Source organism: Andrena cerasifolii, chromosome 7 (genome assembly GCF_050908995.1).
Source record: "Andrena cerasifolii isolate SP2316 chromosome 7, iyAndCera1_principal, whole genome shotgun sequence".
NCBI classification, from domain to species: Eukaryota; Metazoa; Arthropoda; class Insecta; order Hymenoptera; family Andrenidae; genus Andrena; species Andrena cerasifolii.
In genome coordinates this window covers 1610313-1625318 of record NC_135124.1, presented here as the reverse complement: position 1 = coordinate 1625318, position 15006 = coordinate 1610313, and the positions used below count along the sequence as shown (strand labels likewise).

Below are 15006 nucleotides of genomic sequence, written 5' to 3'. Positions count from 1 at the left end.
CGTCTAGTATATAGAAATGACGTAATCTCAATCCGTCTGCACGTAATGGCGTCTGGCTCTCAAATGACAGTTCATCAATACGATCGCCGTCTTCTCATCGTCTTCTTGTCGCTATCGCGAGCACCAGCAGGCTATGTCCATAAGGTGCTCGCAACAATATTACATTTGAAAAATTAACTTTTAGCCACAAAAAGCGAGTTTCCACTCCCCTGTGTGTCCGTTCGATATGGAGAGTTCGGCGATAATACCTGGGCGTCGATCGAACGAGAGACTACAGAGTAACTCCTGAACGTCTGATTAAAATAAAGTAGAATGCGGAACTCATAGTATAGCCCACAAAATATTGTAGAAACGTAACTAGACAAAATATCCGATCTCGAATTTTTAACCCTGCCTAACCAATCCAATCCATGGATCCTATCTAATCTCAATAAATCTTGTTTGACCAACATTACCCTTGAATTCTTCCTCCGACGGCAACAAAACAACCAATAATATGTATGTACTAAACGTAGGCTGTTATGTGAAGGGTTTGAATTTTTAGCGACCGAGCGGTTGAATATGTGAAAATATGAAATATAAATATGAAAAATGATTATTGAAATTTGGTCGTAACCAGAATTACGAAGCAAAGATCAGGATTGATTTTGGGGTACGGCTTTTGTCTAAACCTATACAGGATTTCCAATCAGAATGTGGCACTTAGGAGAGACCGGTTCGAAACAAAATGAGACGGATTTATATAAAAAAATTACCATGTATTACAAAAAGCAAAAAGGAAATTTAAAAGGTAGTACAAAATGGGGAATTTACATGCGTTTTTATTTAAAGATGTAGACCATATACACATTCCAATTGCGGAGGTTGGAAATTAACAGTATTCGGTTTCGGTTCGGAAAATTACGATTTTTCACGCTAAACTGGATTTAGTCGTCGACACATATAACACACTTGGCGCGGACGGTAGACGCTAGACAATAGACGATGGACGATAATCGATCGAGGGAAGTCCTGTAACACACTAAGTGTTTGAATGAACTGTCGCTTCCGTACAATAGCATACTTTGATTACACTCACCACCTCGGTACGGAAGAAGTCCTCATTGCAAGTGCAACTTTTTTAGTGACATATTTTGTTTTAAAAAAAGTAAAATAAAGAAAAAGTGGAAAGACCATAGTGGATAACGAAATTATATGAAAATAGGAAACAAGAAGGATGTAATGTGCTCAGTAACTTAAAAGTGGAACTAAGCACAGTAGAGTTTAAATCTTTCGGACGCATATCCGCTGATGATTTCGAACACTTAATCAATTTCATCAGACCTAAAATGATGAAGAAACACTCGCGTCAAGAACGCTATTCCCGTTACACAAAGACTGGCAATGTTACTAGTATGCTTACTAGCAACAAGCGATTCATATACAACTTTGCAATATCTTTTCAAAGTGTCAAAGCGAACAATATGTATTATCATATTGGAAGTTTGTCGAGCGCGGCCAACCAAGCCGTTACACCTACTTGAAACAGGGCGTACCGTGGTGTTTATCGCCGTGCTCTAACTATAGTTTGAATCTCCGACAATTAAAGAAGCTTAATGGATAAAGCCGAATATATTGATACCATTTTTAACTTCGAAATCATATCACCTTGAAAAATGGCCTCAAAGTTCGAGATTTTGCGGTTTTGAACAAAAGAAACGGGTAGTAAAATCCCATCTGGCCCGAGAGACCTCGGGTAGGCACCAGAGGAAAACCCAAAGGATGTAAGCGATACCCTAGCAGGCTGGAGCGGCAAATGTGCCCCATGACTTTCATTTCAGGGCCGTGTTGGGACTACATTCGCCGCATGGGCTCCTTTTCTAATGCTCAGTACGAAATTGCCAATGGATCAGTGGCTCATGGCGTAGACGTAGGCCCTGGAATGAATGTCAGGGGGCACATTTGCCGCTCCATCCTACTGGAGTATCGCTTACATCCCTCGGTGTTTCCTCAAATGCCTGCGCGAGGTCCCTTGGGCCGGGTGAGATTTTACTAACCGGTTTCTTTTGTTCAAAACCGCACAATCTCGAACTTTGAGGTCATTTTTCGAGGTGATATGATTTCGAAGTTAAAAATGGTATCAATCAATTTGACTTGGCGAGATCTTTCGAATAGTGTATAGCATTCGCTGCACGCTTAGAGGTCAGCAACCCCCTCTGGGACTTAACATTGTCCTTTGCAAAATCAAAACATTTTTATTATTTTTATGATGCAAAAATGTCGTTTGGAATATAATACAAATTTATTTACAGAGATCCATCCTTCACGATTAAAACAAAAAAACCGAACTCTATACCGTTAATAGTTTCGGATATAAAAATTCATTTGTGAAGACAGTTTTCGTAAAAAACTGCGACAGTTAAAGGCTTGTATTTTTTAAACAATATTGAAACCAGAAAAACGATGACTTAAACCTCCCCCCCCCCCCAATTATGGACTACAATATATTTTAATATCATCAACATCCCAGGGATCCAGATAAAAATGTGATCGAGTTGACGTGGAATAGTTTCTACGCAATTTGGGAAAAATATCTCATCTGCTTGTAGGTATCATCCAGTCTGAGCGTAATGCATTCCAAATACCCTCGATGTCTGGAGCAAACCCGACAGCGAAATTCGCAAGTCGGGTCGCGTATGGTGAGCGACCACGAATGATGCGTCCACACTACATAGCATATTACGTTCACGCTCACCGATTCTAAGGTGTATATACATTCGAGCCTAAAGCTGGGTGTACATTAGTCCAGTCGCTGGATCCAGTGAGTGGTTGGACTGGAAATCGAGTCGATGTCTACATTATTCCAGTCTTAAACCAGTTGCTGGATCAAGCGAATGGTGCAACTGGAAATCGATCGATGTCTACATTATTCTAGTCGTATTAGCCGTCTAGACGATTCCAGTAACGCTGGAATTTTGTGTTCTCGGTGGCGGGGGTAAACACTGGATCGAAAAGTAGATTTTCGATCCAGTCGAAACCTGCTGGAATGACAGCACTGTACTGGAATGAACACATAGTTTACATTATTCCAGTTCCAATCCAGTGCTGGACTGGATCACTGGACTGGACTAATGTAATTCCAGCTTAAACCCAGTTTAACACGCCCTCATTAGGATATACGTGCGCGCTTACTCCTACTCAACCTATACGTATTCGGGTCTGGACCCGGCTTTACAAATTCGCATCTCGCCACTGTAAGCGAGAAGCCAAAGTAAAGGAGAAGCGTTCTCCTTAACAAGTGCCCCTCAAGAGCTTATAACAGCACTTCGGTGCTCCCGTACCCGGCAAAAATTAATGTTAATTTCTCGAAAACTAAGCGAGTTACGACCAAATTTTATTGTATATTTTTTTCTTATTTTTTCATGTAGTCATCACCATTCCGCTTGTACCACCGGACAAAAGACATGCTGATTACGAGTTCATTAGTTTAAAAAATTGATAAATTACGTATTTACTTACCAATTAAATTCGTTACCATAGCAAATGTGGTAAACATGCTGAACATTACTTCGTTCCAATGGTATCTATACCTCATGTAAAGGTACATCACTGCCATTTCTCCTGAAATTTTAATTATCTGCATTAAATTTTCAATTTGTGTTTAGTATATATCAATCTTGACGGTATTGTGAAACAGTTAAATCGATTCATTTATTGTGAGATGTTTGTTCATTCTCTGTGTAAATGAAGTAAAATAAACATAATGTTTTGGTGTAGGCCGCCATACACGCTCCTTCTTGCCGTTCGATTTACGTGTACATATCGGCCAATTTAGTATGTGCGTACCGTCAATTGCCTGGCATAAACTCGATCACCGCGAGGTGGATTTTTCTGTGGGTTTCTGATTTGCCACAACACAGCAAGGAACGTGTGGGCCACCGGCAGGATCGGATATAAATTAGGGGCTCCCAGAGGCATATTGTTCTTAGCTGCGCCGAGAGCAGCAGAGTAGAAACTAGTAGGGACTCCGGCAGGAAATTATTCGAATAATCTTCGAATAAAAATTTCGAATAAAATGAAGTTATTCGAGAGTAACGAATAATTTTTTAATGGAACAAATGTTTATTCAAATGATCTCGAATAAGAATTGTGAATAAAACGAAGTTATTCCAGAATAACGAATAATTTTCTATTCGAATTAATTTTCATCCCAAATAAAAATTTATTCAAAGTGACGAATAAGTGTATAGGTACGTGTAGGTACCTACAGGGTGATTCTCCAGCGACGCCTGTCAAAGGAATACCGCCTGGTACCCCATGGCGAGGGCCACATCGCCGTAGTGCCTCACCGAATTTTATGGCTTTCAACCCTCCAAGGTGTTGGAATACCTATTAAGGGGGGACGCCACTGTGACGGTGGAAAATACTTTCAAGGCATTCCTTTATAATGAAATGTAACTTTCTACGAAAAATCTTTATTACCACCTGATAATACATACAGGGTGTCCGCGGGAAGACTGAACAGCTGGATATCTCCTAATGTATTGGAGATAAAAAAAAAATATGTCGTTGAATGGTTCGAAGGGACCAATTTATTAGCGCAGACGAATTTTTTCGATTATTATTTTAAAAGATACGACGATTAAGTTCGGTTTTTTAAATGGAACTATTTTTTTTTAGGAGATCAGTTGATAGTGCGTTCCAAGACAAATTCAATAAGCTTTAATCTATACACACTATTTCCACTGGTTTTTGAGATATTGCGCTTGCAAATTTACTGATTTTCCCTGGAAGAAAACCCGCTGGAATAGCAAGCACCGGGGGCAGTCTTGCTGACCCCACGGGTGGCATTGCCTGTTAAAACTGATACCTACCTGCCAAAGGTCTACGACAGGGTTCTCTCTACAGAGGGATGTAAGTTGGATTGGCTAGGTTAGGAGGAGTGAAAGTTGCTAGACTAAATTTCAACCATAGGGAGCAGATTGTATCAGAACCAATCGGATTTGCAGCCCTCACAAACGGCTGCTCTCTTGAAGAGGCCCGATGAGGAATACGATTTACTTTAATTACAGTACATGTGTATTTTGTAATAAAGTGTTTCTATCGTGTCCTGAATTCAACAACTGGCATCCAGACATCTACGCTCCTACAATCTACCGGCAATACTCCTCGTGGAGAGACACAGGAAGAAAGGGGGTATAAACACGAGCTTAGATATCAAAACAAAAGCATGCGTTGACGTATTCCGTGCGAGAGAAGGTAGGCATTAGGGAGGAGGTATTTCTGTGAAGAGGGCCTCTTAGACAGCAGCCGTTTTGAGGGATGCAAATCCGAGTGGTTCTGATACAATCTGCTTCCTATGGTTGAAATTTAGTCTAGCAACTTTCACTCCTCCTAACCTAACCAAACCAACTTACATCCCTCCCAAAAGAACCGGCCATCCGAACGTAGATGCAAGTGCGAAATAAAAGTAACGGTGCGCTTCTCGATACCGCAAATGTACCTAGCTAAGTAGCATTTCTGACGGAAAAGAATTGTCCAGCTTGTGGGCCTGCAAACCCTGTCGTAGACCTTTGGCAGGTAGGTATCAGTTTTTACAGGCAATGCCACCCGTGGCGCCAGTAAGACCGACCCCCGTCCTTGCTATTCCAGAGGGTTTTCTTCCAGTGAAAATCAGTAATTTTGCAAGCGCAATATCTCAAAAGCCAGTGGAAATAAAGTGTATACATTAAAGCTTATTGAATTTGTCTTGGAACGCACTATCAACTCAGGTCTTCAAAAAAAATAGTTCCATTTGAAAAACCGAACTTGACCATCGTATCTTTTAAAATAATAGTAAAAAAAATTGTCTCGGCTAATGAATTGGCCCTCTCGAACCATTCAATTACATTTTTTTTTAAATTTTTTATCTCCAATACTTTGGGAGATATCGCGGTGTCCAGTCTTAGGTGGGACACCCTGTATAAGTTCTAATCCTTCTTCTTAGATACATTTGGATCCTTGAACATAAACTAATCGGGCGATTGACACCAAATTATCTAAGCGTGCACTCGGTTCTGAGCGCTACGCTAAGTACCTACACAAAACCTTTCGTAGGTTCCAGAATTTTTCGATATCCACTTTGAAATATATTTTCGAGACCTCAAACATTATGAAAATGCACAAGAAGAAAAATTGGATGAAAAAAAATCACAATGGCTTCTCCCCTTAAGAAGTGAGAAATCTTGGAGTTCCGCATTTCTCATCAAATCTCTGCTGAAATGCACCAATCGATCCTTATGTATCGCCGATGAAACTAACACCAAGAACGACGTAATTTGGAACGTAATGAAGAAAATTAGATGAATGATTTATTTCCATAATCTATATCTAACTTCGTTAAAAATAGTCCGATTTACATGATATTTGTGTATAATTTTAATCGGGAGAACACCTGGAATCCATTGGTGTCACTTTCATATCGATAAAATGAAGAATAAAGAATTTCTTAATAGGTACGTTGTAATGGATATTTCACCTTCGATTGCAGGGCGCCGACCCCAGGATCCATACCTGTTTCAGAAAAACTGAATTAGTTAGTCTTTATTGTAACGATATGGAAGTGACACCCATGGTTTTCTTACGATTTGCCGATGAAAAGCATACCAAATCACATGTAAATCGGACTATTTTTAACGAAATTAGATGGAGATTTTGAAAATTAATTTTTCATCTAATTTTCTTCATTATGCTCCGAATTACGTAGTTCTTGGTGCTAGTTTCATCGGTAATATATAAGAATCGATTGACGTCATTTTCGCAGAGATTTGATGAGAAATGCGGAACTCCGAGAATTCTCACTTCTTAATAGGTACTCCAACCCCGCCGAGGGTTGAAAGCCATAGAATTCGGTGAGGCACTGCGGGGTCTTATCCTCGGCACGGGGTACCAAGCGGAATTTCTTTGACAGGCGTCGCTGAAGAATCACAGAGTAACTCTTTGGACGCCTCATTAACCCTTTCGTTATGGCGTACATTTCCACGAAAGTGTTTTTTCTAAAAAAATTTTTTTATTTTTTTTTAACTACCAGAGATGCTGACTAGGATCGGCAACTCGTTCCGTGACGCCGGATATATCCGGCGCTCGTACACACAGGTCATCAGATGGATGCGGGATATATCTGTTGGATTGTTGGTAACACAAAAATGAATTTGGTTACGTATGAGAACCGCTGACAAAAGCAATAAACCAGAGGCCAGCGGGCCCATGGGTCTGTTAGGGAATCCTTATTCTAACTGCAAGGGTAAGAGACAGAACGCAGGCCTGTCCCTTTTCAAGTGGACAACGGACTTTTCGAATTGCCTTTGCGTTTTCTCTTCACTTCGAGTCTTGCCTTCAGCACGATACGACGTCCTTCCGAGCTGTGTAAAATAAACTAGAGTTTATAAAGAATATACTGTTTTACAGTTTATTTCATAACCCATTTCCAATAATATCCGGCGCACGTAGCGAAAGGGTTAATGTAAAGTAGAATACTAACTCATAGTATATAAGGTAAATGACCCAATTACTGTCACCCTAAGCTGTTTTACTTAAAATAACGAATAAATCTTGTGAAATGACACATAAAAAAATTTAACATACAATTGAAACTGTAATTTATACGATACAAAAAACAGCACTTAATTTTTTCTTCGTTAATTTGGATGAAACGATCAAACATTTTAAATGGATATTAGGAGAGTGAAAACGACGGCTTCCTTACTAGCAAAAGAGAAAGCAAGACGTTAAAGAAAATTCTGTAATTGTAATATTTAAGCTATTGACATAACAAAATATAATGTTTTAGATAATATAAGCTTCATAGAAACTAATAACGATCGGAATTCAACGATTCATTAAGTCTGTTTATTTATTAATTGGGTGACAGTGATTGGTACAAGTGTTTCAAGCATTTTGATATTACTGTCATAGCAGCAGTTTCTCATGTACATGAGACGACATAACCTTAAAATGAGATAAACAGTATTAGATTAGCTGGCAGTAATTGGGGTGATCGTAATTAAGTCAAATACATTTTAAGGGTGTCAATAATAGATCCCGAAATATATTTTTGAACTTGATGAATTTATACATAAAAATCGAAGTTTTAAGATCCACCAAATTTTTTTCATCAAGTAAACATATTAAACAATAATAAATAACAAGAACAACATATACCTACTTTTAGTCTATAAGTACAAAACTATAAGATAATGTCAGAGTCAACGCTTAAAGTGTCAGTAATTGGGACCTTTACCCCAGAACCCACAAAACTTTGTAGGAAGGTATATAACTAGACAAAATGTCCGATCTCGAATTTGTACCCCAGTCCTACCAATCAAATCCATGTATTCCTATCTAATCTCAAACCTTGTTTGTCCAGCATTACTCTTGAATTCTTCCTCCGACGGTTACAAAACTGCCAACAAAGTGTAGGTTAGGCCCGGTGCACACGAGCGGCATGCGTCATTTTGTGGTCGCGTCGATACGACAGTCCTGCCGCAAAATATACATGTATATTTTATATATCTCTCCATATACATATATGTGCTGCTGCCACACAACGTTACATTGACGTGGCTGTAAAATGACGTATGTCGCTGGTGTGCATTGGAGCTAAAAATGATGTTTTCCTCACGAAATAGAAGTGCTCTAGACGGGAACCTGTGGCTTGGCAACACCCTAAACCATATTCATGAAATACTGTAGAATGTTAGCGACGAAAATAGGCCAACCATCTAGCCCGCAATCAAATCTCGATCGGCCACAATCGTTTGAGCCGTCTGTACCAGTAAATCGAACGGCAAGAAGGAGCGTGTGTGGCGGCCTTTATAAGAACGAAAATTTGTGTATCTGGTATTTTGTTTCATGTATTATGAAATGTACAAAATTACTTATAAATTGAATCGATGCCATTAAACAAATATAAAATTTGAGAATTATAATTGCATATTTTGTAGATATTTTATATTTTCAAATTTTCGTTTTCACTTTTTGTATTCTTTTACTTGCATCTACTACATTTTTAGTTTCATATTGTATAATACATGCGGAATTTAACTCTAAACAGAGTTCTCATACCAATTTTATAAACTGTACGAGTTTCACACGCTTAACATAATTTTACAATATAGGTATAAGTGTTCATTCCTCCATAAAGAAGATTACATGTATCTTATTACATTTAAAATATATTAAACGTTTATTTAGTTAATCATTTAGTAGCAAGATCTAATTTTTTCTTATTTTACCAAAGTTTGAAAATTAGAATCATAATAATGACAATCAACTGCAGCTTTGCAAACTACGGATTACAATGCTTTAAATCGATGTGGGTGGTACGGTTCCGCTTGGACTGCATGAAAGATCATGGTCAAAACGTTTTTCAGAATTGCAGATCGTGTGCAGCGTTACTTCTGCTATGTTGCTTCATTGTCCGCGATACGATTTATAATGGCTTTCAAAATTAAGTTGAAAGTGGCACACAGAAGATTGCTCTTCGCCATTAGGCTTATTCATTATGACCTACTTTTTCTTTGAATAGATTATTATGTTTAAATATAGATGTTCTATGACAGTAAAGAAGACCATACTGTCATGGCGCCTGCGGTAACATTCTCCAAGTTTTTCCACGATTGCGATGCTAGGAACGTGCCTAATAAAATATACAACCGTCCCCCTCTATGCAGAAAATTTTGCTACTCATTGTCAGTTTGACTACTCGGATGAAAATCTTGGCAATCACGTTAAATACAATTCATGAAAAGTAGTATCCGGGGAAAATTATACCATGGATACAATTCGCGATATGATTCGCGTGAGAAAAACAATTACGCGTAGATATTGTACGTACAGCTCCAACATTTTGCATATGACTAGTTTCTTCTATAGACTAAGCATTTAAAAATCATGCGTTAACTCTTTTTAATATTAGTTCAGGATGTCCTGAGACACAATTTATTTCTGCACTAAACTTACATTTTTTCAGGACTTTTTCCTCCTACAATAATTTTTTCAGATTTCAAATTTTTGCCTATCAGGAGTAAAGAATGTTACTTATTTTAAAACTAATAGGGCCTTTATTAATGTTCAGCACGATGTGCGAGAATGATTGCAAAAATAATTTTATTTACCACATAATTTTCAGATAACAAAGAAATAGCGATGGGAATTTATCGCAAGCAATTGCGACGTGTTATTACCTGACATTATATAAGAATACTCAGTGTTATACAACAAGTTCGTTCATCACAGTCTCCGTTTAATTATTTCCGTCGAGTTTGAGTCGTTATCACATCATTGTCCTGTTTTCCTTACAAACATTCCTCTTGTAAAAAAATTCAGGAATTTCAAGTACAGATTGATACTACCATTCAACAAGATCTAATGCGAAAGGGTAATTCTAAGTTTGCATGTATGTATGACCAATACATTTTTACGCCTCTATTTAGTATAAAATACTCGAATATATCCTGACATTAAAGGGTCACCTCTAGGAATCCGAAAAATAAGGGCAAGTCCACATGGTCCGGCAAAAATAGTCGTACCGATATTTTGAAAATATGTTTTGAAAGCGTGGAATCTCTACTTTCAGCCACTTTTTCAGATATTAGCTGAATTGCTTTTCGGCAAAGTTATAGCGATATAATGTTTGCGATGTTCCACGGGGAGTATGACATTTTTTACACAGATTCAATTTACACCAGTAGAAAGCGACCACTTTCCTGTGTAAAAACAGAGTTATTAATTTCTCGTGTGATTATTTCTGGCCGAGTTTTTCAATTTTAAAGCAAAAATCGTTTTTTTAAATTTAAATGCTTCTAGCAAGCGATGCAAGCATCGTAGAACGTTCATGAAAAAGCAATAAAAAGATCAGTCTTTTCTTTTTCAGACGCATTTTTTGCTTTTTCGATTCGGTTAACTTTTCGGTGTGCCACGTCCTTTCGAAAATATGCTTAAAAATTCTGCAAATTCCATTTTTTCTTCAACTTGATGTATCTCCGCGAGGGATGCCCGAAACCTCATTATCTTAGGCTCATTTTTAAGCGGAGAGTTTGCCGATTCATTTGAATTCCGCCGGAATCCGATGTGATAAATTTTTACCTGTGACATTTATGTTTGAAATTACGTTTCGAAAAAATAAGATTACAACGTTAATGTGCCGCACTGTCGGTCGGTCCCGCGGAAGCGAGCGCTCTTGTTCGTATCCTTACCCGGCGACATAAGTGACGTTAGCACCCAAAAGCGAGCCGACCAGGGATCAGCGGGCTTAAGCTACGCTGATAGAGGGGGAAATACCTACAGGAGCGGTGGTTATGTGTGCTTGAACTGCGGCTTGCATCAGCGTAGCTTAAGTCCGCCGATCCCTGGAGCCGACACTACCGAATGTTCCTGTGTGTTCACACACATATTGTTGTGAAACAACCACCGTTTAGCATCGAGCCCGCAAGACGTGTCCCAATGCTAAGGAATCCGCGAACGATGCGCGGATAACGAACGTTGCACAGCCACGGGTCATCGGACAGCGACCATTAGGCCCCATCGTGACCCAAAATGACCATATATAACCACCGCCCAAACGGGGCTCGCGCACTCAACTTTTGCGAATCGATTAGCGATCACTACCGTGATCGCCGCGCCATTGTCAGTTCAAGCTCAATAAATCTTTGTTCACTCTACGGTGAGTTCCAACTCTTAAACCGGCTAAAGATCCACTACCTTCGGTTCATACCGAATCCCCGTTCCCGGCATCTACACCCGTACTATCGGAGCCCGGAGGACGACCCTTCAGAGACCAGCCACGGCAACCGACGAGATTCTCAGGGAGAATCTCAGCCCCGGCAACCTCACAACAATATTACACATACCTTCACGTGATATGCCACCGGTGCCATCAATGTCGGCGGTACGACACACAGTGATCGAAATAGGGGTAGTAGGGGACATTCAGTCCCAAAATGATCTTTCTCCTATCGAAATCTACTGAATGTATACTACTTCCTAAATGTCCAACACCTCCGAAATTGAAAGTATTAATAAAATTTAATAAAAATTGTAATTGAGACGAACCCTTAAAGTTGGACATTTTAAAGAAGCATTTTTCATCGGAAAAACTGCTTCCTTCTTACAAGTAGAGGCTCCCAGGTGTCCGCCTCCGATTTCTTTGAATTTGGGATATGTTTTAGAGGACCGAAAAATAAGGTATACGTGTTTTTTATAGCGGCCCGTTTTCATATTTAGGGGGTGAACCAACCCCCAAAGTTATAAGATTTTCAGGTGTCCATTTCCGATTGCTTTGGTTTTTGGATATGTTTTAGAGGACGCAACAAGAAGAAATACGTGCCTTTTTATTTTGGCCTGCTTGAATGTTTAGGGGGTTTATCGGAGACCTTACGGTTCATATTTGTTACAAAAGTATTATTCAAAGTGGTATTCATGAAAAAATTCTTTAAACAATATGCTTTTTTACACCAGGAGCATCTAACTATCGGTGTTTCATCGCAGAGTGCACATTTCATTTCCGTATTCTGTTCAAAAGCAAAATCTACAGGATTCACAAAATCTCCTAACTTTTGTTCGGTGTATCCATTTTTATACCAAGGATACTGGAATAGATTTATATATATGGGTGAAGACAATTGGTTGCGTACATGTGATTGTAATTTAATTACATTATTTCTTAAATGAAGATTAACGTCATAGTTATGCAAGAGTACATCGTCGGAGAAACGCCTAACATAATTCTTCCACACCCTAAATCCATAAACATCTAGAGGTTGATTTGTCCACTGGTACGTTTTGGTATCATCTTAATTACAATTTCTTTGCCCACTGGTATCGCATCACATACATCTTGTTCACAGTGCCCACTCCAAGAGTCTAGCAACAACACATTTGTTTGTTTGGTTTTAGGAAAACAGACTTCTTCCAACCAGGTTTTGAAATGAGCTGCAATATTAAATTAACATCCGTTGTAACTACACATATATGTATAGTTAATTTTCAATTATGAATAAAATTTATCTTTAATTAAGATAATTTCAAAATATACATTACCAGATGTGAGTTTTCCAGATTTTCATGCCGTCACGTACACGTTCGTTGGCTTAAATAATGTTTTTTGAATTACTGGTCCAAATTCTCCATTTGCTTCTTGCAAGACCATAAAGAGGGGTGACAACAATCTTCCATCCGCAGTTATGGTTGCTTGCATTGTATAGCTATGTGTCGTTGAAAATACAGATTGTACAACACATTCTACTTTTTTGTGCCTTGCACTGCTAAGGTGCGTCAAGAATGTATTTCTAATTGAAATCCACTCTGGTCTGAATGATATATATTGTCAGGTCCGATTCTGGCACTCAAAGGCTTTACTTCCTTAACAAAGTCTGTACCTCTGACTTTTAATACTTCATCGTCTTCTATTGTTGCTCGTGTAACAAATTTGATTATTTTCCGTGAAACAATGCAATGAGCTTCTTTAAAATCTAGAAGCTTTAAAAACCATGTTATCATTACCCTGCTCCTTATATGCCTTCAAATCCCATCGTCGAATATCTCTGTCATGTAAAATATAACCGGCATCAATAGCTTCCCTCAAATTTTGCATTACATACTGGGAAATTTGTGCTAATCTTTCTCGTTTGGTTCCTCCTGCTTCAATTTGATGAGGCCATCGCCGTAATTGCCGTTCAGAAGAAACATATTTAAAATTATGTTGAACTGTATTAAGATTAAGGTAGGATCCTCCTACCCGCGATTGGTCGCAGCGATTTGACCCAACGACTGGGCCTAGGCTGAATTTCCTTGCGTGCCACCAGGGGTGTGCGGGTAGCCGACTTTTCGGGTTCGGGACGGGCCGGAAACTTACGAAAGTATCGCGACCCCACCCGAAATTTTCCGACCCGTCCCGAGGACCAGGGACTCGAGCCTCGGGACGATCAGCACACTCCTACCTGCGGCCAATTCCATTGCCACAGTGGGGCAGAATCCCAAGAAACAAGGAAACGAGTCAGAATTCAAAAGTTGGGGGAGGATTATGTATTTTTATATATTTATGATAATAATAATAATAAATCGTGTTTAATCTTTTATAATATTTGATACAACGCAGTGGAGTTAGAAATGCAAAGTACAGAATATTTCTTGTAAATTACTAATATGTGCTCCTAAAAAAAGTAAAAACCCAGAAAGAAGACCCAAAAAGAAGCCAGGAATAAAGATTTTAAAAATTATAGAAAAAATTGTAGCTAAAAATATTCTATCCTCCCAATGGCCCACCTTCTCTCACATCTGAATACGTCAGCGCGCGCTTTTGTTTTAATATTCCAACGCGTGTTTATATTCGAGAGATACGGGATTGGTCTCAAATTTGACCTGAGGACGAAGCAGGGCGGCATCACGTGCATACCTTGTAAAGTGCTTCCAAGTGCCACCTTTTGTGTGTGTGGGTGACAAGTGTCTAAAATGTCGACGGAGTTGCAGCTTTCGACTGCATAGGGCAAAAAATTGATCGAGGATAAGTCTTTATGATTGTAAGAGCAGAAGCTACAAGAATTACGGAGGGAAAGCAAATGTGTAGAGAGAAGTGTCAATTAATTTAAACCATGCTTATCATTATTTTATACTGTAGCGAAACACGGTTTATTGCCTGCCGGACGTAGAGGAATTAGCTTGTAGCAATTGGGGATTAATCCTAAAAATTGTTCCGATGTTCTACGAGTTACTTGACAGATGGTTCCGAATTACTTTATATCGCGTAGGGGGCCGAAGGACTAGTGTCATAAAGCTGTAGTAAACCGTGACCCGCTAACAATCCATTTAGGGCATCAGTCATCACGCTACATCATGGAACACTGCACATTCCATGGCATATTTATCAAATTCTTGTAGTTTTATTGAAACTATTGACGCCAATTTATGACGAATTGACGTTATTTTCTTAATAACGTCAAACTTATATATTAACACTTTTAGTATCAATTTCCTTAATAATATTCGGCATTT

The 15006-nt window shown here is 38.9% G+C and overlaps 1 protein-coding gene and 1 pseudogene across 5 annotated transcripts in view; both read right to left on the bottom strand.

Annotated features, from left to right (window-relative positions):
* The window catches only part of LOC143371638 (putative peptidoglycan muropeptide transporter SLC46), a 160202-nt gene that overhangs the window by 82003 nt on the left and 63193 nt on the right, over nt 1–15006 (bottom strand). For all 4 annotated transcript variants that reach the window (XM_076817053.1, XM_076817052.1, XM_076817051.1 and 1 more), the window contains one exon: nt 3499–3600. In XM_076817053.1, the coding sequence (XP_076673168.1) occupies nt 3499–3600 (102 nt within the window). The remainder of the gene's footprint in view (nt 1–3498; nt 3601–15006) is intronic.
* Nucleotides 12348–13981, bottom strand: LOC143371173 (uncharacterized; annotated as a pseudogene). Its single transcript, XR_013085983.1, has 2 exons — nt 13057–13981; nt 12348–12948 (listed from the first exon to the last, which is right to left on the bottom strand). The product of XR_013085983.1 is annotated as an uncharacterized LOC143371173 (transcript).